At 32.7% G+C, this 23939-nt stretch overlaps 2 protein-coding genes and 1 pseudogene across 2 annotated transcripts in view; 1 reads left to right on the plus strand and 2 right to left on the minus strand.

Annotated features, from left to right (window-relative positions):
- The first annotated feature begins 3320 nt into the window (after nucleotides 1-3320).
- LOC128158070 (uncharacterized) overlaps nucleotides 3321-23939 on the plus strand; it is a 46197-nt gene continuing 25578 nt past the window's right edge. Inside the window, exon 1 of the mRNA XM_052820836.1 lies at nucleotides 3321-3363. The gene's annotated coding sequence lies outside the window, so the exon portion shown is untranslated. The remainder of the gene's footprint in view (nucleotides 3364-23939) is intronic.
- LOC128158057 (uncharacterized) lies at nucleotides 16192-19060 on the minus strand (annotated as a pseudogene).
- Nucleotides 19037-23116, minus strand: LOC128158065 (uncharacterized). Its single transcript, XM_052820757.1, has 5 exons — nucleotides 22365-23116; nucleotides 21963-22054; nucleotides 20711-20785; nucleotides 20305-20409; nucleotides 19037-19853 (listed from the first exon to the last, which is right to left on the minus strand). Exons 1-5 carry the CDS (start codon nucleotides 22747-22749, stop codon nucleotides 19134-19136), a joined length of 1377 nt encoding a protein of 458 aa, XP_052676717.1. The 5' UTR covers nucleotides 22750-23116; the 3' UTR covers nucleotides 19037-19133.

Below are 23939 nucleotides of genomic sequence, written 5' to 3' on the forward strand. Positions count from 1 at the left end.
AAGTCAAGTAATTAACTTGTATAAAACCATGAGTATAACAGTAAATTAGTTGAAATCATAATGAGTAAATTACAATGTATTTCTCTGACAGTTATTTGATAAATTGTCTTGGAATGTGTTCTATTTTTCAGTTATTAAACCTTGGAAAAGAATATCCAAAGGGGTACACTTACTTCAGAGACCGTTGTAAGACAGCCTTTATGAAAAACAAGGATAAAACTGACGAAGAAGAAATCAAGATGCTCATTGCTAGAGGAAAGTTTGTGGAGAAAGAGTTAGAGGCTTTATACATGCTTAGAAAGTACAGGACACTGAAAAAGAGATATTATGAATAGTAATTAGTATTTAATCTTGTATTCAAAGACAATGATGTAAATATACTGGTATGTTTTCTGTCAAATTATGTGGCAGGGAATCAAATTGTTAAAACTGAAATAACATTGTTCAAAGTTGTTTGTGAATATAAGAATTACAGCCATGATAATGTTTAATGAATTTTTTGTTTTCCTGAAATTATAGGGCATTTATTTCAGTACTGAATGTGAACTATCACTTAACAGTCTCATTATATTCACCATAATCATATCTATTTATTGAGAATAAAGGTATGGATATTTGTAGTTACATGTATTCATGTAAGTTGGGGTATTTATGATGTATGGTGAGTTCAACTCACCATTCTTTTGTCAAGCCTTCTGTTAATTCATGTTTCCATTCAGCCAAGTGTGCTTATTCTATTCATGTAAGAAGGGGTATATATGATGTAGGCGTCACCATTCTTTTGTCAAGCCTTCTATTTACTCACATTTCCATTCAGCCAAGTGTGCTTATTTTTACGTGTGATGATGTTCCTAGAGTACTAACTCAGTGTTCCTGGAATCTCAATAATTCAACAGGAAAAAATCCCCACAGCTTTTGATTTAAACGATTAAAACCACATTATGGGTTTTTTTTGGAATGATAAGTCAAATAGATATCAGGCCTTTTTATTGAAACCATTAGACACTTTCTATGAAACAATGAACTTCAAGGGTCAAAATCATGCTATTTTTATTGCCTAAATGATGTGTTGCTGTGTCTTTGTTTAAACCTTACATAAAAAGTCTACACAAGATTTATAAGTTGTGCTCGCAACATGACGTTGAGTGAACCACAACTTTGAACTGTAAGTCATATGGAGTTGTTACCCTTTGCATGAACTATCTTGTTACCACACAAGCTAGCGATACAAAATTTTAACTGGTTAAAGTTACATGTATGAATAGAAGTTCCGATAACACCTGAATATAATTATTGTCATTGAAAAAAAATATTGATTTTTCCGAGTTTAAATCTTGTAAACCCTTTACTGGTAGACAATTTCAGTTTTATAGAAATTAATCACTTTTAACCTTTTTTCACGAATTTATTAAGGTTATTAAAGTCAAGACTTGATTACAAGTTTCTTTTGTAACAATTTTGCATTTTTTTAATTTAACGGTAAATATATAAAACAATCAACGAAACAATATTTTGAGTATGAAACGCGTATTTTTTCATCAGTTTATTCCTGAACAGATTCCATTTGATGCTTGTGAACTGTGGAGCTTTCAAATGACTCGTCGACACGTACAATTCAATTCTTTATTCACCCAAGACGCGTAATACCGTAAGTGGCATTAAGATCCATTGAGCATTATAATGAGCACACTCCAACTTACCCATACTTGTTGACGGTTTCGTAAAAAATATTCAAACTTGGGTAGATTGTTCTTTAGTTATTTGTTCATTGAAAAGGTCTGCTAATTCATGTACAAGAGTAGGGGTATGCTCTATTCGAAAGTATGAATAGTAAGCCACGGTAAATATACACACACATGCGCGGGTCTATAGGGTAATTGGGTGGCCCCCCCCGCCCGGAAAATATAAAATTTCTTCAATTAAAATAGTAAAATTACCAAAAATATGCCTCGCCCCCACCCCCATCCCCGTGTAAACATGTATCTTTCGACCCCCCTCCCCCCCCCCCGCGTCCTCGAAAAAAAATTCGCGCATGCAGACGGTATAAAACAAAGACTTAAAATTAATGGCATGTTAACCAAGTCTTACCGTGTGTACCGGTAGTTCATGTACCGGTCCTTACCGTTTATGTATGTATCGGCTTCTAGGTAAGCTACACATTTTCTTCTACAATAATTGGGATTGCTTGGTTTGTACTATCAATACATATGCTATATGACATGTAAACAAACGTGTGATTGAAAAAAAGGTCGATATCAAATTCCCTTGTTTACATATAAAAGACATAGGCGTCGGAAGCAAATTGAAAGTGGGGGGGGGGGGGGGGGGGCTAGACTAATCCTCAGAAAAAAGTTATTCCCAAAATCATGGAAATCCTAATCCGTGTGGGGGGGGGGGGGGGGGGGGGGGAGTATACCTATTCTTCCCCAAAAAAAATTACTTACCCAATTTTTTTCCCAAAATCATGAAATTCCTAATCCGGGGGGGGGGGGGGGGGGGGCTAGTATGCTTCTGAATCTAACTTCTCAATCTTTCAAGGTAAATTTAGGAACAATAATCTTTCCTGCGAGAAAAAGTGGGGGGGGGGGGGTTGAACCCTCTATCATGCTATGTTTCTAATGGTAAGGTATAACTTTGCGAAAAAAGTGGGGGGGGGGGGGGGGGGCTAAGCCCCCCCTAGCCCCCCGGTTCCGACGCCTATGAAAGAGTTTAAAAAATTATAATCAGCAGAACGATAGAAAGAATCGCTTTCTGGCTAAACCTTTGTACACAAGCAGTATTCGTAAATGTTTACGCTTCTTATTTTGCACTTTTCGCAATGTAAATGTAATAAACTCCATAAAGCATTGCTGTGTGTTTTTCCGTCCTTTGCCGTCTCTGTTCATATAAGTACTTACCTTACATAAATAATTAAAATCAATACAGCTAATGACGTACGAGCGATTTATTTGTATTGGGTAAATGTTTAAAGATGCTTTAAACTTCCAGTATGACTGGAACTGGTTATAGCTTTTCTCCCGACGATCTACCTCAATCTATTGTAAGGGTTTATCGGAAACCTGTCACGTTTCCAAAATCTACTCAAATCTCAGCGAATATGACTCAAACCGCACCGAATGTATGTGCACTTGGACAAGAAAAGGCATAATTGACACATTTTTGTAAGATATACACCATAAACAGCACTGTAATTAAGTAAATGCTGAAGTGCCCAATTCTCATAGAAATATTAAGAAAAAAGAAATTCTTTTTTCCACCCTTCATACAATGACTCCATTAAGGAAGTTATTAGGATGACACGGGGATTCCCCAGCCATAATTGTTATGTATTAAAGAAGAGATGAAAGAAGTGAAAACCAGAAGGTACGTAAACAATTTCAGTAAAGAAATTCCCGATTTTTCAGTTTCATTTCTTTTTACTTTATCTGCCTCTTGCAAAATAATAAACAAAAGAAAATTAATCTTGCGAAGACTCTTACTAAGGTAAGCTGTTGGGATAATTTGTCATAGCAGGACAAGGGTTTTTAAATTTTTGTGTACATTTTTGTCAATTTTCAGAGGCAAAAGAATGCGATATTTTGAAATATTAATTCTCCTGCTTTGAAAGGGACTTGGACACGATTTTAGATTTTCTTTTTCTTTTTTTATGTATAAAATGGTTTACCTGCTCATTTGAATGGTCGACCAAACTTTGAATGTTAGAAGTTAAGTTAAAAGAGAGACACAGAGGTAAGAACTCATTGTTATGTAAACAACGCTCGAGTCTTATATTTGTTTATAAATAATGTAAAGGATGGAATCATCATTTTGTTGACCAAATGACTCGTGGCAAACAAGGTAAACTGATTCAATTTGTTCATGGATGATATGATAAAAAGAAAAAAGCAACATTTGATTGAGACATACCAATAAAACACATATGTAAACCATAACAAAGCTCGGGCTTTGTTTACAAAACAAAGATTTTCAGACTCTGTATCTTGCTTATAACTCGATACTTGACTTTCAAATTTTGACAAAGCATTAAAAGTAACCATATAAACCATTCTAAACATTAACATTGGAAAGATAATTTTTTAAATTTTGAGCTCAAATCGTGTATAAGTCCCTTGAATTATCCAAAATACAGTGTTTGGTCGTGATGCAAGTCCCGAAGGTAAGGATGTAGAAAAAATTGAATGATAATGGACTTTTTAACACAAGTGTTTTGACACAAAAACTGTCCATGTATGTGTAATAATTAATCTGCATTATGCAACAGGTATAAAAAAAAAAGTAAGGACGCAGAACAACGATACATCTATATTGTTTGCGTGGAAATATGTACTATACGTAATTAAAAAACGAAAAGATGAACAATGTGTTCATGTTAATTTGGGTAAACTTATAATGTACAAGGTCACAAACTACAACAATAACAAAACTGAAAAGTCAATTAATGTTAAAAACAAAAACCCAACCCAGAACATGTCAATCTTCCAAAAAGTCTTAAAGCTCTTACTATTCTTTTATATTTACATTCAGTGTATATTTCCCCATATGTTTGCACTGGAAATCTGCGACGTTCAATTTTCTATAAATACACTTTGCTAACAAACTAATCAGAAAACGAAAAGATGAACAATGTGTTCATGTTGATTTGGGTAAACGTTCAATATAATTCGGAGAAATAGTTTTCCTATATGAAAACGTTTTTGTACCAACTGTAAATTTAAACTTAAGGGCATTGAATTCAATTTCAATTTTTACGAAAAAATCACTGAATTCCGCTGTTGCTTGTGTCGTTTAGAATCCTAGCAGAAAACTATCGCGCATTCGGTTTTCTTCGATGTTGCAAATTTACAGCTATTCAGCATCTTGCATTTTTCGCACATCAATTTGAATGAAGTAAAGTCTAGCGGAAGAGAGAGATACGAAGGAAGTAAATACAGGTGGTGTAGAATAATTGTAAGCAAATATTTCCCTTTTCCAGACTAATGGTATGATTATAGTTAGTATGTTTATAATTATGAATATTGCAGTAGTTCATACATTTACATAAAGTGAGAAGAACAATGCAACGCGCCATTTTAAAAAGATCTTTCTCGTAATAACGAGATAATTAACTCGTAATAAAAAGATAATTAACTTGTAATAACGAGATAATTAACTCGTTAAAACGAGATCTGATCTCGTAATTACGAGATTTTTTCTCGTAATTACGAGATATTTTCTCGTAATTACGAGATCTTTTCTCGTAATTACGAGATAAATTACGAGATCTTTTCTCGTAATTACGAGATCTTTTCTCGTAATTACGAGATAATTAACTCGTAATAACGATACCTGTCTCGTTATTACGAGATCTTTTCTCGTAATAACGAGATGATTAACTCGTAATAACGAGATTATTTCTCGTAAAAACGAGATAATTAACTTGTAGTAACGAGATCTTTTATTGTAATAATGTAATAAAAAAATTTCTATGTGGCCCAATTCGTCTTTCGTAAATAACACTACGAATCGATTTCGTACGAAATGTGATGTATAATACAATACATTTCATCAATAATTATGTTGATATTTAATCGTACAACTGCTATTTAAGTTATATTTATATTAGTTATATGATGACCATGTTGAATATATTTTGTATGCAAAAAATATTTCATTAATTAATTGTGCAGATTTGTAATTGATATTTTATAAAATTCACAATTGAATACTTTAATAATAAATTAAATAGTAGTCACGCATATATTTACTGTTCTATGTAGTAATTTAGTTTAAATTATTGTCAAAATTTTTTGTCAAATCGCCAAGGCTTATAATAAATATGAAAATTCTGACGGTACAATAACTTTGAAACATTGCTATCACGTGTAAAGTTGATGGACTACGACACAATTTAAAAGAACTCATGTAGATTTGTTATACATGTATAACCAAATCAATAGATACAAAACATCTAAATCGCCACCATGTGACGTACATGCGATGTCTTAAAATGTATAAGTATTGGTGAAGTGAGGTACATGTACCTACGAAATTAAAATGCTGTCTATAGTGATTCATGCGGGATATGAAGGTAGTTGCAGAAAAAAGATACCTTACCCGCATTTGAAGCTTAAGATTATGTAAACATTTTCTGCCATAATCGCTACCTTCATAATCCGCATGAATCAGCAGTGACATCAATTATTTGTTAAACTTACAATGTACCTCTCTGTATTATCAAAGTTAAGGAATTGATCGTATGAGGTATGTAAAATTAACCTAACTTTTGCAAATAAATACTAGTATATGCTAAAAAATAAATCAGTACGTTAGATAATAAAATAGCCAAATTGTTTTTTAATGGTAATTTGAGCTATTGACATCTTCATGGTTATTTCGTGCAGTCCGTGATCTTTTGAAGGTTGATGATGGTTTCGACCTATCGATTAACTGGTTGGGACTGGTTCGTGTAGATTTTGTCCTGTCGATTTATATAGAGCTGTAAATTAGAACCATTTTAACAAGAGCTTGGACTTGGGTAGTTGTGTCAAACAGCCATGTGACATAGGCCTGTCTATTTCATTGCTGACCACTCAGCCATGGTTCTTTGATATCAACAGCTATTGAGCTAAGACTACGCAATGTATGCATATTTCTTTGAAAACCTAACTTGTTTTGATGCAAGAAATAGAAAGGTATGTCCTACTGAAAGTCCAAAGTCTTGTTAAAATGGTTCTACAATAAACTTCCAAATAAGAAAAAAAACTCGAATGGTGGAAATCATACTTAGTGGTGAATGGAAGCATAATTATTCTTATATTCTAAAACAAATTATAACGATATTGTTGTAGGCGAAAACAAAATATTATATATATATATATATATATATATATATATATATATATATATATATATATATATATATATATATATATATATATATATAGAAAGCACCAATACACATTTCATAAACATAAATGTTTGATTTACATTTTATACGTATCGTTCACTTTATATTCTAAAACAAAAGGTTACTAGGTCGTTCTTTGGGTTAATTACACGCAAATGGAACACTCGAGCGCAAACAAAAAGATAGCTGATCTTTTGAGAGGACATTTGTCTCAGAACGCTCATTCCCCCTTTTTTGCAATGAAAGGGATACTTTTGCAGGCAATAAGGACAGACGTAAGACGCCAATACTTTATAAAACGATTAAATGGCAATATAAAAATGCCCACTTCAGAGGCCTGAAAATAGAAATGCAAATTTGGATTACCTAAAAACATGGACACATTGTTTAAAGTTTATTTTATATAAGCCATACAGTATCGATCAGACCCAACCTAACACCAGAGTAAACCCCAACTAAATCCTGGGATTACTTTTTGGGTTTACTTGGGGTTTACTCTGGGTTTACTTTTTGAAAATTTGGATCCACTCGGGGTTTACTTTTGGTTTACTCTGGGTTTAGTTTGGGTTTACTTTGAAATTGCTTTTGAGGTCAAATGTATGCACTGAAGTGTGAAGCAGACTAGTATTTTATCTTACCATCCTACTGCCTGTAATTCCTACTCTTTGTATATTCCGAATACACAGTTAGCGTCTGCTTTCAGGGGTATACGTCTGACTGGGTTTACTCTCTGTGTCCACTCTGGGTTTACTCTGGGTCCACTCTAGTAAACCCGAAGTAAACCCAGAGTAAACCCAGGGTTTAGTTGGGGTTTACTTTCTGTTAAGTTGGGTGTAATCTGTACTGTAATTCAATGCCAAACCTTCAAACCTACAACACTGTGCGAGACATTGGAAGATATGGGTAAGCCACATATTTCGAATACCACTATATCTTTCTTCTTGCTAACGACTCCGATCCTCAGCAATGTTCGATAACTCTAAATTATCCGGACTTTTTTATTTGTGCCACAAACAGTTATTCAAAGAACAGCTTGGCTTAGTGGTTTCACAGAGACCTGCTACATAAAGGTAAAGGGATTAGAGCCACAGATACACTGGCACGACCTGTTATTTGTATTCCATTGTATCCATCGTGGGCAAATGCAGTAACTTTGTATAATGCATGGATACTATAAGAAGATTTCTATATAAATATTTCATTTCATTTGTTAAGTTTGAAGAACAAATAACATTTTTTACTATGAATTTTTTTTTATTGAGGCTGAGGAGCGGAGAACCTTAAACAAGAAATGCTAAAAAAAACCATCGATTTGTGAACAAGTTATGTAATATACAGCATACAGAAGAATACCTGTCTTCGATTTAGTTCAGGCATTACTTTTTTGTAAACGAGAAACGCGTGTTGTAATAATTGGAGAACTGTTATCTAAATTGCATCTTACAAGAGTCGGTGTGCAGCCACGGTTTTAAACACAGTAATCTTGAGTCATGGATCGGTCTGATCTAGCCGAAACTAAAACTGACATTAATATAGATAAAAAAGGCCTGATGGCAGACATATTGATAAGACATTCACTTCCTGTTAGACTTTTTATAGGTAGAGTAACTTCTTATACAGTTTCATATGGGAAATGGTTTGTTAAATCCTTCAAGTGTTTTTGAGAGAAAAATATCCTTCCAATTTTACATCTTTTTTTGAAAAATTTTGTTCAACTTTAAATAAACATTGTGCATTGAAAAACACACAACACTACGCAAATCTCCCTTAACAAACGTGATGTTTGTGAACCCTCTTTACTTTGTGACAATATTCATTTTTTTTACTGCATGGTTTGTTACTAGTATATCCCTAATACAAGATATTGGTTCTAGTATTGTTTTGTACACTTTATATATATATATTTTTATAATTTTAATTGCACAAAATCCGTCTTGACAACCTATTTGAGGAGGCGGTTGGTGATATGATTTGAATTTTATATTTAAAACACATTTTTAAATCAAAATTAAATTAAATTAAAAATCAATGAAAAGTATTATATTTTGAAAACCAAAGTTAACATACATATACTAGTTACATCTTGAAATGTGAAAAAAATGAAAACAATTTGTTATTTTATTTTTTACACTAACCATTGTTACACAATTCACACTAGTTACACTCTGTATTCTGTCTTAAAATGTCAGGCATCTGAAAATTCAATGAAAAAAAAACTCTGGGTTTCTGTTATCAAATACAAGTGTTTGTCACTGTAGACACTAAACAGCGAGAAGAAAGAGTAAACCAGATATATATATATATATATATATATATATATATATATATATATATATATATATATATATATATATATATATATATATATATATATTCTATTTTCATATCTTTTTATCTATTCTTCCGCGTAGTTAAAACACATTAACAGTAGTATACTAACTTACGAAAAAAAGATTTTCCAACGTAAGTAGGCCAGGGCGGCAAATCAGACAGGTTTTTATGGCAAAACATATCAAGTTAGGTGTATATGAATTTAAATGCAGAAACACGATATTTGTTTCAGATTAACCCTCTCATCGCATGCAAACTTATCACACTTGGCCCCTCTTTGTTATTTATTTTTGTGATATGCTGCAGTGCCAGTGTACAGTAACGCGGGAAACCCCCTTAAATTGGCCTAAAAGCACGTGCGTGTTTCCTGTTGAGAATCAGGTATTTACTATTTTCTTATATTTAAATTAATGTTTCATTCCCTGGTAGATTTGTTTAACGTTATATTGACTAAATCTAGATTATTGGATTATGACATGCAACTAAACAAGCAACAAATAATTGGTTTTATCAAATTATCCAATAATAAACTTAAAACTGGTCGTAGCGTGAAAAAATGAATTGTAGTAGCGTGAAAAAAAATAGTATAATAGTTTTTGTCACCAATTCACATTCCAAAGAAGGAAATGAAATTAATGCTTGTTTAATACTTGATTAATAGTAATTAATATAATAATTAATAATTAGTATATATAATAATTAGTAATTAATAATTAATACTTGTTTTGATGATGCATCATCATGCCCAGTTGTTCTTGTTACCAAAGCATGGACATGCTATTGTTTGAATTATACATTCATTTCAACGACGCTTTTTTTTCCTCTTCCGCCGAGGGTCATAATTGCAAAGCTAACAATCTCTTTATGTCATCATGACAATTCGATCCTTATATCATTAAGATTTCGTTGGGAAATGTTTTTAAAATCATTCTCCACAGCCCATTTCTATACAGATAAACCAAAGAATCAACGCCTATGACTTTCCTCTTTATATAATAGCAAAACAAAAAAAAAAAAAAGAAAAAAGTACACCGATGCCATTTTCGTTTTTGAATGCACTGTTTCGTATATTTCAGAAATCAATGAATTTTAGTGTGAAAATTATATCGTTCTTTGCATTTCGTAAACAATCTTAAAGCAAAAAAAAAAAATTCTAGGAGCCCACCTGAAGTGCTCACAATTTTTGATACGGTAAACACGTGTAGTGCAATATTTTATACATCGGTGGTATACCAGCTTTTCATTTTCATAAATCAGATTTCGTACTATTTGGGAGTCCATTGTAAACAATATATTAAGCGTTTTCTAGTTTACACCGTTTGCTGTATGTCAAAAGTATGATTTATTCTATCCAGCAACCTAGTTGGAAACAAAGCATGAAACCTCTTATCATAGTGAAAAAGAATTATGACCAGTACACTGTAATGTATCCTGGGAACACTCAAATTATGGTTGACCTTTAAAAATAGTTAAGATGAGAATTTTGACTATTAAGAATGTAACCATATCCCCCTTGAATTTTGTGACTGCTATCGGATATTTAAAATTTTTGATAAATTCTGTGTTTCTCTTCATGACTGTATATTTTTTATAATAACACCAAGTCCTAAAGTCTGAAAGAGTCTAGATCTGTCTGAAATAAAAAAACAATTCTGAAAGTTCTAGACTATTGTTCTGGTGTATTATAACTTAACTTAAAAAAGATTTCCAGAGTATTATCGTTGACATTTTGATTTTTTTAAAATAAAAGTTACAGAACTATCGATAACATCTGTGACGTGATAACATACATGTAGGTGATCTCTCGTGATTCTGGTGACCTTGCAAAATTCCAGGTGAGCTCCTTAAAGCTTCCTTCTGTCGACAATTTCGATAAGAAATGCTTCTGTAATCTGATTACGTTACACAATCTGCTACACTGACACCCGGTTATCTTCAAAACATTTTTGAAAGTGTGGTGTATCATAACTTCAGATAAGTAGAGGGACAAAGTAATTCAAAAAGATAATTTACTCTTTTGACTGTGATTGACAATTGAAAAAAGAGAAAGAAATATACTAATAAGAAATTTGACCATGTGTGAGGTCTCACGCATTTGAAGCCATCACCTGTCAGGTAAACAATTGGTTAATTCTCATCCGGAATTACACATGTAAACACAGAAATTTCTTTTGAACATTGATGAGTCACGTGATTGCGATTAATGTTTCAAAGAAAGTGGGCTCTTAAGACGTATAATCGACAGGAATCTGGGCACACAAGAAGATTGAAAATTTCATTGATTTATTCTGAACTTTTTAAAAATAATAACTGTTATTTGGTTTCTATGGACGTGGAATGGGTAGAATAAAATGTTTGATTTAATATCAGAATATTGGTGTATAAATATAGCAACATGACGCAATTGAATCCCAAATCCTACTTATGTACAGCGTTTTTAAGAAATTCTGTTGTCTCTGGGTCTTCTCTCCACTTTGAACCGTTTTAAGATGACATATTTCAAAAAGAAAAATGTCGTTTTTTTAAAAAAAAAAGAAGAGATGACCCAGATTTGACTAATTACATGTACGTAATTTTTCAAAATTATTTTTTGGATGATAATTTACTAAGTCCAGATATATGATGATGTTGTTTCAAATACCCTTTTATCTCTCAAACTGTAAAGTATCGCATATCTCGCTGGTTTTTTCCTGGATAAGTGAATATGCATGTAGTGTTTTGGGTTCAAATCCTGCTGGTGATTTCTTTTAATATTTTACCTTCAGCTACTTTGTGTTTAAATGTATGCTGATATAACATTATGTTGAACTATTGATAGAATATACTTTAATTTGTCGTTATTGATTTCTGCCATATGCACACTAATTTTTGTTCTTATTGCTAGTTTATTGTGATTCACAATACCGGTATCACTAATATAAGTGTATTAGAATAAGCTCTATGTGCGTTAACATTACCAATATATCAATCTATTGGTTTATCCCCCATTCCCCCTTTTTTTTAGAAAGCTTGTGAATTTCTGTTAATGGTCGGAATAGACATATACTACAAATTCCAGCATAATATAGCTTGCACTATTTGAGTAATAATATTTTGTTCGAACCTGTAGCACTGCATTTCGAGGTTACATAGACATTTAAATCCCACTTGATTCGTGTCGATGATTGCTGATTGCCCACTTTCTTAGTTACAGTGGGATAGACACACTAAAAAAAGAACTGGAATTTGAAGTTATTTAAAGTATAGAGACGAACATATGCAATGGTTGAGAGTGCATCTAAATAAATACACAAATACTATTTGTTCTTGAAGACATCGCGGGTTTTAATGGGAGGCCGCTTGCCCATGCGACAAGCATATGCCACGCTGCAGTATTTACATTTGTTCCCCTGCTCTTGCGTGACAATGAAGGGTAAGTGAAACTCAATGTTTTGTGTTGGGCCGATAGTAATTCTATTTTCTCCTTTTCATCGGATTTATTTTCTTTTGGACACCGTAAATTATTAAATGTTCGTCCTATCTTATGTCGAAAATACATGTATGTGGATATCATGTAAAACAACTCGATATTTGCGAAATCATTGGTTTGTGTGTCACCACGTCTCTTTAAATTGATGAATCTTTTGAATCTTAATTTAGTTTTCTATAAGGGTTTAATTCTAAAATTTTACCCTAATTCTGCATTTTTCCATGATTTTTCTATGAAATAGTAAGTCATATTACAAAAACACCACCGAAAAAGCATTCAATACATATATAATAACAATTTTGGTTTTTAACACGGGAAGTTCCTACATAATTCTTAATCGATTTTTGTCTATAGGCTATTTGTCTCTGTATAAGTCTACTGATCACGTGTAAAGACAGATCTCATTATTTTCTTTGTATATAACTACATGTATAAAGGCCGTGTGACTGATAGTAGTATAAAGGAAATTCCTTATTTCCAGCTAATCTGACTGGTTAAACAAGTGAAAAGCTGTCAATGTGACAGCAAACCGGGTTTTCTTTTATGTAAACTGTATCCATAATCCATGTCAACCCTTATCCAGTGAAATGAAGTACCCTACATGTATATGCAACATTTTGCCAAAAAATGACTAAGTTCAAAAGCTGGTATTTTTTTTCATAAATTATCGGAAATCAAAATCCTAGCAATATGCACACCTCTGATATATGTACAATTGATCTGTAAAAGAACAACTTCCTATCTTGAGAACTGTAGGAAGAGTTATACGTACAATGAGGGTACCCTATATGCAATATTTTGCCAAAAAATGACTAAGTTCAAAAGCTGGTATTTTTTCGATAAATTATCAGAAATCAAAATCCTAGCAATATGCACACCTCTGATATATGTACAATTGATCTGCAAAAGAACAACTTCCTATCTTGAGAACTGTAGGAGGAGTTATCCGTACAATGAGGGTACCCTATATGCAATATTTTGACAAAAAATGACTAAGTTCAAAAGCTGGTATTTTTTCGATAAATTATCAGAAATCAAAATCCTAGCAATATGCACACCTCTGATATATGTACAATTGATCTGCAAAAGAACGACTTCCTATCTTGAAAACTGTAGGAGGAGTTATCCGTACAATGAGGGTACCCTTTTGGCAGCCGCCCGCCCGCCCACCCGCCCGCCATTTTCACCATTTTAAGAGTCATTCTCTGTAAAAACCAAAGAATCCAAGGATGCCGTTCAAACAAATACTTCCAAAATGCAAAATTTTTTTTACAGGGAGTGTACTCAAGTGTCTGATGGTAAAATTCGACTTAATTTATTTTTTGGGGTGGCCGTTGCCATGGCAACCAGAACTGACCAATAAATAGTCAATTTGACAAAATCTATTTTCTGAAATATAGCATTTTTAACTCCCATATTTAATTTTAATAAAAATTGTGATTATCTTTTAAATTAGATTAAATGTTTTGAAAATTCCCCAAAACTAAGAATAGTTAAGAAATTTTTTCATTACCTCGAGTATAAAGAGCAAATTGAAGTTTAAAAATGTCGAATTTCGTGGTTTTTCAAAATGTAGAAAATACCAAATTTTACAACAATTTCAGTTCAATATATCTAGATATTCCAAGATAGGTTTTCAAAAAGACTTGCATGTTGTTAATAATTATACTTTAACCTTTCATATCATATAGATTTTAAAAGTGTGTATTTTTGTAAACAAGGGATATGCCAGAATGAAAATGACCCAAAATTCCGAATTTTCTCTGATACAAATTTTGAAATTCTACCATAGGTGGCTTATTTGTTGTGTTTATTTCATCTTTGGGAGCAAAACATTTACATTTATTTTTATTTGATAATGAAAATGAAATTGTATCATGAATAGGGTTGATAACTGCAAAAAGTGGTTACCATGGCAACCATTCTAAGAAATCATGATTTTTTAAAAATCATTTTTTCAAAGTACATAAACTATATTTGTAACTGGGTAGTTGTGTCAAACAGCAATTTGAAATAGACCTGTCTATTTCATTGCTGCCACTCATCCCTGGCTCTTTGAAATCAACAAGATTTGTCTGGCTTTTGAGTTAGGACTTATGCAATCGGTGCATATTTTGCTTGAAACAAGTGTCATTTTTTACTTGCTTTAACGCAAGAAATAGATAGTAAGTCCAACATCATGTTAAAATGGTTTTATGTAAAGTATCCTATATATTTATTGAGAGCTGTTCCTAGCGTGTGATAAGTTGGCCTTGCCCTGATGATTAAACCTTTGCTTGAATAATGTAAAATATCAGCTATTGACATCCTGTATAATAAGGTCATGATCATCTCAAAACTTAAGAAAATAAGCAAACAAATACAACATGTAAATTGTTAGAAGAATTTTACTGTTGACTTTTTTTTTTACCACAATAGCAAATGCAAATCACATTACATGTGATGTTTATCAATCATTTCAACTATTTGGCTACTATAATCATTCTTAAACCTAAAGATTCCAATCATAACTGCATAAAATCTTGAATTTCAAATATCACCAACATATAAAGCTGCATGTACATTGGGTTTATACAAGTATACAATGCCCAAAAAAGTCTTTTGACAATTTTTTTTAGTTTTATGATCTCTCATGACAATACATGTATGGTTGAAATCTGTTCAAAAGAAGCGCGAAATTAAATCTATATATAAACACACATTAAAACCCTCCCCATTAACATTTACATTAACATATTTACTTCAGAAGCAAGCTCAGATTTTGCAGCAGGCCAAGTTTACGAGTATATTTCAACTACGCCAGTGACTTGCGATGTTACGAGTATGTTTCACCTGCGCCAGAGGATCGCATCCTGTTCTGCAAAATCACGTTATGCTCTACATTTTAACATATTAAAAATTTTAAAATGCAATACACCCTTGCTTAAATGGTATTAAACTAACTCCATTCACATTTTGCTTAAACAAAGGGGATAAACATTTTTTAATGGATTCTAGAAAGCCATAGTTAATGTCAAGGGGTCAAACCATGCAACATTCGGGCTGATATGAGTGCAATAATAAAACATAAACATGTTAATTACAACGTGAACCACATGTTCACTTTTGATAGCAAACTGACTGCAAAAATTGATAAATGAAGTGTTTTAAGTATGAATAACATCAAGTATTTATCCTATAAATAAATACATAATAATTCCCAGTTCTATTTACTTCTTACATGTACAATAAAGCATAACTAATTACCTATGAACAGAAATATACAATCATGTAATTGTAGAACAATATAAGCATACCAATATATACATGTGACTATTCAAAATTCATCACATATTATCCCAGCGTACATTTCCTATTAAAAAGAATCAACAATATGAATACAACAATAGCAATGCTGATTATGTCTAGTGAATTATTCATCAATGATATTTGCTCTTATTTTACTAATTTCCGTTTCCTTCTTGGCTTCCCAATTTTCAGCTTCAGCCATCTTGTTTTTCTTGCTCATTCTTGAGAAAAAGGAAGTTATTTGCTGCATGGACAGTATCTCATCGTATGAAAAACGCCTTGTACCATCTGCCCTTCTTTCATACATCATGGATTCAGAGAGAATAAAAGGGTCCTCTTTCTTTCCTGTCTGAAGTCCGACGTTAAATTTTTGGACTAAAAAATCTCTCTGATTTTCATTAAATCTTCTTGAGCGTCTCTCATCTTTCAAAGCCCAGCCAGAGTTTAGTTCACTCTCTGCTGCTTGTGTCTCTGTGTCTTCAGTCAAACATAACTTCAGATTCAGATTCTCTGAATGAGATATTTTTGTTACATACTTTCTTTTTGTAAGATCTGCTATGGAACTTGAACTTAATTCCAATTCAAGGTTACACTTTTCAAAAAGAAGATGGTTGGATAAATCCTCACTTGAGCCAAAAGCTGCAACGCAACCCTCATTTGGGCAATGGAAGGTCTTTTCTGTTTCTGTAGTTGTGTTGACTTTTATCATATGGAAACCAATGTCCTCTGGTTGCTCCAAAATGGTCAATGGCAGGTGCTCCATACTTGGAATGCCAATGGCAGTATTTGGGATCAATAAACCTACAAATTTTATAGTTGAATCCAAGTATAATGATTGTCAGGAATTTTTTTTTACACAGATGTGGTTTGTTGTCGTAATGTTTTACTGTTTTAAGATAATGAACTTTCAATGATGTTTACATTTGCAGGGTTTTTTTCCCCTCTAAATAACTAAAATGTTGATTTGAATGACACTTTTGTGTACACAAATGCATAGAATGTTCATGTACATGTATCTCAAAAATCAATGTAAAAAAATTCTTGCTTTTAAACATAACTGTACTTATTCAAACAGCTTACTTACCTGTACCAATACCATATGCTTTCCAAACACGTATGCCCTCTTCCTCAAATACAAAGTTTGAATAGGAGCTGATGGCAGGAATTGGCTTGAAGGATGTCTTTTGTGAAGCAACTTCTGAAACACTAACCCTGTACTTCACATTTTTTGCAGTTTTCTCGATTGCCTAAATCAAAAAGATAAATCAATTTGAATTTATGATTTTCTATTTCTTTCTTAAAAGCGATAGTGCATGTGTTTCTCTAAAAAAAACCTCTTATCTCCCCTTGTGCTGTACATATTGTTAAAGATAAAACAGTATAAGGATTTTCAGCAAACAAACATTTTTTTTTTTTTTTTAGTTTAGAAATGATATAAATGATCTAAATACCATACCTCTTTCATTGAATGTGCTGTTAGAACATCATGTCCTTGGTTAACAAAGCGTCGGATAGCTGACTTTAGAGTCGCTCCAGTTCTGTCGCATGGCCCTTTTCCATTCTGTGCCTCACAGAAGTTGAAGGATCTAACCAGGCCATGTGATTTGAGGAGGGCCATCATCTCTGTCGACTTGTAGCAACCAGCATTGTCTGACCAGACATGGAAAGAGGATATTGATGCATCAATTGACTGAATGTTTTCCATAACATTAATGATGATGGCTGCAGTAGTTATGCTGTCCTGTGATACCTGGCTCTGAAAGATGTGAACAAAGCCTAGGCTCTCAATACAAGTTTCTGTCTTGTGGAATGCCATTGTGATGTGCCATGGTAAACCACGCTTCCCAAACCAATCACTTTGGTCTTCTCTATATTTTCGTGGGAGGTATTTCATGGACCAGTCACAGATCAAAAGCACTTCATTATGTTGCATCGTGTCAAAGAGATCAGATTTTGCTGTGTCCTGGTTTCTGCATCGAATGAGATGACGTTTCAAATTTGTGATACTTTGCGTAGCATTTTGGAGTTTGAACTGCAAGTCCCGAAGTGAATCAGTCAGTCCATGGTTGCACGAACACTGGATAGTCTTTATTAAAGAAGAGATCGCATCCTTCATTTGTTCACACGTCACGCAAACTAGATCATGGTGATGTTGGCAAGTGACAGCAAATTCGGGATGAAGTGGATCACTGAGGGCAAAGGTCTGACAATGATCTGCTACCTTGCTGTCTGGGGAGATGTGTACCTAAAGCAAAAAACAAAAAATCATCTATATGAAGCTAACCTCCACTGTGCAAAAACATAGAACTACAGACTTTGGTATAGGTCGATATGTATCAATAAGGGCCCACACTTTTGTAGGAGTTTAAAAATAATGCATATTTTGTGATGTCATCTCAACCAAAGCATATTTTAAAGTCAAGGGCATCCTACCACCATGTACACAAATATGTTTTCTGTCTATCTAAAGTTCCAAAGATTAACTCCTGACTCTATTTACATTCTGTGTTCTGACAAACCAACATGTGCTGAACTATGTAATTTCAAATTGATTGGCCCTTGTTTTGTTTTACAGTGATTTACAGAATACTGGTAGAGTTTTCAATAGCTTGTCAGATTGCTCAACAGGGTCAGCAAGGTTTATATGTAGTCATGTGATTACTCAGGTATGACATCAATACGTTTTAAGGGAGTTATATCTAGTAATCTTTTGCTGACTTGAAAATTCTATCAGTCTTCTGTAATTCCCTGTTATAAGTTGTAAATACAAACATACATTCATTCAAACATACCTTGAAATCTGCACGAAGATACTGTTTACACTGGAGAAAGAGGGCAGAGAAGTCTTTTTTCTCCTGTTGGTTTAAAACTTGAAACTTCAGGAGTTCCTCCAAAGCGTCCAAAATGGTGCGGAATGCACGACCTCCCTCAGCAATGAAGTAGTCAATACCCTCGAGACTGGTTCTTATTTGCGCTCCACACTCAGACAGAATCCTATACATTGTACTGTCACCTGGTAAAATGTCCAAAACATATTAAGTAATTTTTGTAGTAAACATATGATACATATATATTTTCTTTTATATACTAGTTGCCTACATTTAATAAGATTCTTATCTAAAGCACTAGTACAATTATATTAATTACTTGGGTAACAGCTTACTTAATCAGTATCTGAAATTTGTATTTTAACTTACCAAGAGGAGAAATGTTATTTTCAGAGCAGTAGGCTTTATACTGTTGAATTACATCACTGGATCCCATGCAACGAATCACGTTTGGCATTTCATATACTGTTCCGTCTGACAATTTAATCTTTCTTTCTCCATATGGTAGATCTCGGATAACATGAGGAGAAGTAATGAAATCCAGAAAACTGTCCAACTTCACTGGATCCATCCTTTTTCTTGTAGAAGTTGTACCTACAGGAAGACCAGGGCCAACATTCTTTGCATGATTCTTAGCAGCATAGTACTTTGATTCTGTTATGTTTGGTAAAAGGGATTTTGCTTCTTTGAATGATAAAGTTTGTGTAAAAAAAGAGAGAATTTGCCGTCTGTGATGCCATGTTTCTGAAGTTTGATATGCATGAACGAGTGGTCCAAATGTTCCTTCAGGTATGATACTGGGTGTCAGTTTTTGATTTTCTTCAGACACTAGAAGATTCTTCACCACTTCTTCAACATTCTTTGGGAAAATTATGGTGATCAATTTTGTCAAGATGTTTCTAAATCGTTTGGTGTAGTAAGATTTAGCTGACTTAGAGTAAGAGTCCCACTGGTATCTTCCATCATCTGAGAATTCTCTTTCACCAATTATCTTAAGATACTCATTCAGGTGCTGAATGTCATGGCTAAATGTAAAACTCTGGTTCGAGTTCTGTAAAAAATAACATATATTTTAGATTTAAATAATACATGTACGCTATTATAAAACAAAGTCTTAATTTTAAATGAAACCATCTGACTTGTGTACTTGTTTATTTTTTATTTGCCCGAACATTACTTGTAGGTGTTTAGACTCTATTAAAAGCAATGTCAAAGCCGTAATACAATTATCTCCTCCTCAACATCAGAGGCAAATTTTAATATGGGGCGAAATGACTTCATACCAATTGACTTGTGTACTTGTTATTTTTGATTTGCCAGAACATTAATCATACATGTAGGTATTTAGGCTCTATCAAAAGAGATGTTAAAAATTAGATTTCAAATTGATACATATTGATATATCAAATGATTAGATTCATTTGACACTTACTTTGACTGTTCTCATATTTTACTTATTGTCATATATTTCATGTAAATATATGTCTCTCTATTGTACTTACTTGAGAGAGGCATTCCATGCTACTTTCACAAGATGTCTGAGAAAGGCTACATGTACTTTCAGTATTTTCACAAGAAGTTTGAGTACTAATTGTATCTTCGGTAACCTGAAAATCATTACCAAGATATTGTAAATATTCCATATCATAAATTTTTGTAACATAAGCATTTTAGAAAGGTTTAAAAAACCTCAGTACAATTGATACTTAGGGAAAGTGATACATATGTACATGTAGAATGGAATTGTAAATAGTGTAAATGTGTCAAAATATATAGATGACAATTCAAATTCACTGAATAATTAACATATTTCTTTTAAAAGTGATGTTTCATATAAAAATTATATCAATGAACATCAATGCTATTTATACCACACACTGGTACACTTTACTTTTTGAGAATACTTACTGTAATGCTAGGTGGTTCCCTTGCTTCTGAGAGGTAAGACCCTTCCGTCTCAGTGGAAGTAACTTGCTGCAGTTGCTAAAAATTCAAAAACAGAATCAAATTTCAAATTGGTAGTTAAAATATGACACAAGAATAATAATAATTATATGTGTATTGGATCTCTCATGATTTGCGATGGTATGTAATTTTTATCCAACTTCTCCGACCTTTTGGGCAGAGCTCAGAAAAACGCCTCGAATGCATTGAAATTACTGGATGTTAGAATTTTATATCATATACTTATAGAAAACATACCCTTTTCCGCCCTGTGCGATATAAACCGTAAATTTGCCTACCCGTGTGATATAAACACTGGGAGTGATGTATAAGATTTACAGGGTATATCACACCACTTTCCAGCGATCTTAGGAAGATTATATTAGGCCAAAAAAAATGGTTGTTTCCAGTTTCCCGACTGACCCTATTTTTTATGCGCCTTCCCTAACACTTTTTATTCTAAATCCCGATTACCAACCGTAATTGGTTTAAACAATAGAGGCTTTACAAATCAGAGTTCAAAAAATGCTTGTAACAATTCAATAGAAAACACCACTTATCAAAGCGTTTTAAAGATTTATATGTGCAGATTGAAAGCATGGATGAAAGTTATCCTTGATTATTTTAGCTAAATTATCAATGCAATAAATAGTTTCATAGGGCAGTGATGTGTTATAAATAAATATAAAGATGTACAAGAAAAAAACAGAGGCAAAGTTTTTTTATTTTATTTCTGGGTGTGGAGACTGCAGACATCGTAAGTCTTTGAATAGGCCCAACAATCATTCACATTAATATGTAAACGGTGTGACCGTTGGACCAAGCGGAGATTTTACAGGGTGCAGTTTGATTTTTGTAGAACAAAATTTATTTGAAACACATACAGTAGGTTCCGCTTGGTTGCCTACTCAAATCGTTAGCCAAAGTTTAACTAAACGTCGCGTGCTCAGTCTACATTTTGACGTCATGTTTTAGACGTAAAACGTACACGTTTTGTCGTCAGAAATAGCTGAAGAGAATTACGTTATTCCGAACTTTATTTTCTTTTTTTTCTTTCATTGTTTATCAATTTAATTCATATAAATGCTGCGGTAATAAGATTCAATACTTTATTCAGTATCGAAATTCATTCAAGGTGTTTTTCCGAGCTCCGCCCGGAGGCTTGAGAAGTTGTGATTGGGTTCAGTGGAATTCAAAATAAAGATTGCTACTGAACCTTGTCTTTGTCTGATGTTGAACACTCCATGTAATGATCCTCTTCATTCTCATGTTCCTCTCTTATTTTCTTAAGACACATGGTACAGCATGCTACATGAACAAAATAATTCAAAGCCTTTTAATTTATGTTGACAGATTGCCAAAATGGGTCTTTTTATATAAATAATTATTTTATTACCTAATAAATTTTGGAGAATCCTTTATGATCATACAATTCAAGTTAATCAAAGATATGTTAACATTAATTTTGATTTAAAACTTTTTAAAATTAGCATTCTATTAAAATATGTGACAGAAACCATTATTATTTGCATGTACATGACATGTGTAATGAACACAAGTTTAGTCTTTTTTATCAATATATTTAAATAAGAACTAATAATCTATAAAAGATACTTACGTGTATTCACAGGTAGTGTTATACCAGCATGACTAATCAAATGGATGATATCACTCTCCTTTAATCCCCTGCTTGCACTTTTTATATGCGTACGAATAGGAAGAGATCTAAGTCCATCTTCTCTGGTGTTGTCTATGTGAGGGTGGGAGCTTAGCAAACTTGGGATTTGACACAGCTTCCTTCTTGATCGTTTTGTATTTGATTTCAAATAAAAGTTAAAATGGCTCGTGCATATTTGATAGTTGTTGTATTTAGCGAATGCAACACAAGGTTTTAGGCCTACTTCAGATAAAATAATACAAACATGATCCGAGCTGAAATTCACGAGATGCTGTATTTCTTCAGAGCAGTCTAATTCACATCTCCCAACAAAGCTGCATTGCATGTTGGTTACTTTCTTTTGAATTTATCAATGTAAGGTCATAAAAATACTGTAAACTGGTATAAAACTAGTCAAAACCAAAGGTTTGTATAAATATACTCCAGACGACATGCTTACAAATCGGACTGTTTTTACCTTCTTTCACTGTAGTCACTAGAGAGTTTTACAAAGGGCGATAACTCTTTTAGCCAAAACCAAGATTTTCAGAGTTTTTATATGCATTTCTTTTTCTCAATACACGAAACACATCTCCAAAACTAAAATAAATAATAAATACAGTATGTTTATTTTCAAATTATTGCTAAAATTTTATAAACTTATCTTGGGATTTTTCATAAAATGACACCGAATTGTTGATTGTTTAGCCTGTTTGCTATGGGTTAACCCTGAAATGAATATTTGGGCCACAACCCCAGTATGATGTGCCTCAGCCAAATTTTTTTTTATGCAAAATAAATCTCATATACACTTTTAATTTTCCATATAAGTTTTATTAAATTTGGTGACATTCATTTGAACCCAATCTGGGGTCCTTACAGAGAATACAAGATATTGGTTCTAGTATTGTTTTGTACACTTTATATATATATATTTTTATAATTTTAATTGCACAAAATCCGTCTTGACAACCTATTTGAGGAGGCGGTTGGTGATATGATTTGAATTTTATATTTAAAACACATTTTTAAATCAAAATTAAATTAAATTAAAAATCAATGAAAAGTATTATATTTTGAAAACCAAAGTTAACATACATATACTAGTTACATCTTGAAATGTGAAAAAAATGAAAACAATTTGTTATTTTATTTTTTACACTAACCATTGTTACACAATTCACACTAGTTACACTCTGTATTCTGTCTTAAAATGTCAGGCATCTGAAAATTCAATGAAAAAAAAACTCTGGGTTTCTGTTATCAAATACAAGTGTTTGTCACTGTAGACACTAAACAGCGAGAAGAAAGAGTAAACCAGATATATATATATATATATATATATATATATATATATATATATATATTCTATTTTCATATCTTTTTATCTATTCTTCCGCGTAGTTAAAACACATTAACAGTAGTATACTAACTTACGAAAAAAAGATTTTCCAACGTAAGTAGGCCAGGGCGGCAAATCAGACAGGTTTTTATGGCAAAACATATCAAGTTAGGTGTATATGAATTTAAATGCAG

Source organism: Crassostrea angulata, chromosome 1, assembly GCF_025612915.1.
Source record: "Crassostrea angulata isolate pt1a10 chromosome 1, ASM2561291v2, whole genome shotgun sequence".
Classification (NCBI taxonomy): domain Eukaryota; kingdom Metazoa; phylum Mollusca; class Bivalvia; order Ostreida; family Ostreidae; genus Magallana; species Magallana angulata.

What these genes read in the sequence shown, in the direction of transcription:
- LOC128158065 (XM_052820757.1), bottom strand. Translation starts at nt 22,749, where the DNA reads ATGCAATGCAGCTTTGTTGGGAGATGTGAATTAGACTGCTCTGAAGAA. An exon ending in GGGAACCACCTAGCATTACA is followed by an intron (nt 20,410 to 20,710) that starts GTAAGTATTCTC and finishes AATGATTTTCAG; the next exon opens with GTTACCGAAGATACAATTAG. An exon ending in GCATGGAATGCCTCTCTCAA is followed by an intron (nt 19,854 to 20,304) that starts GTAAGTACAATA and finishes TATTTTTTACAG; the next exon opens with AACTCGAACCAGAGTTTTAC.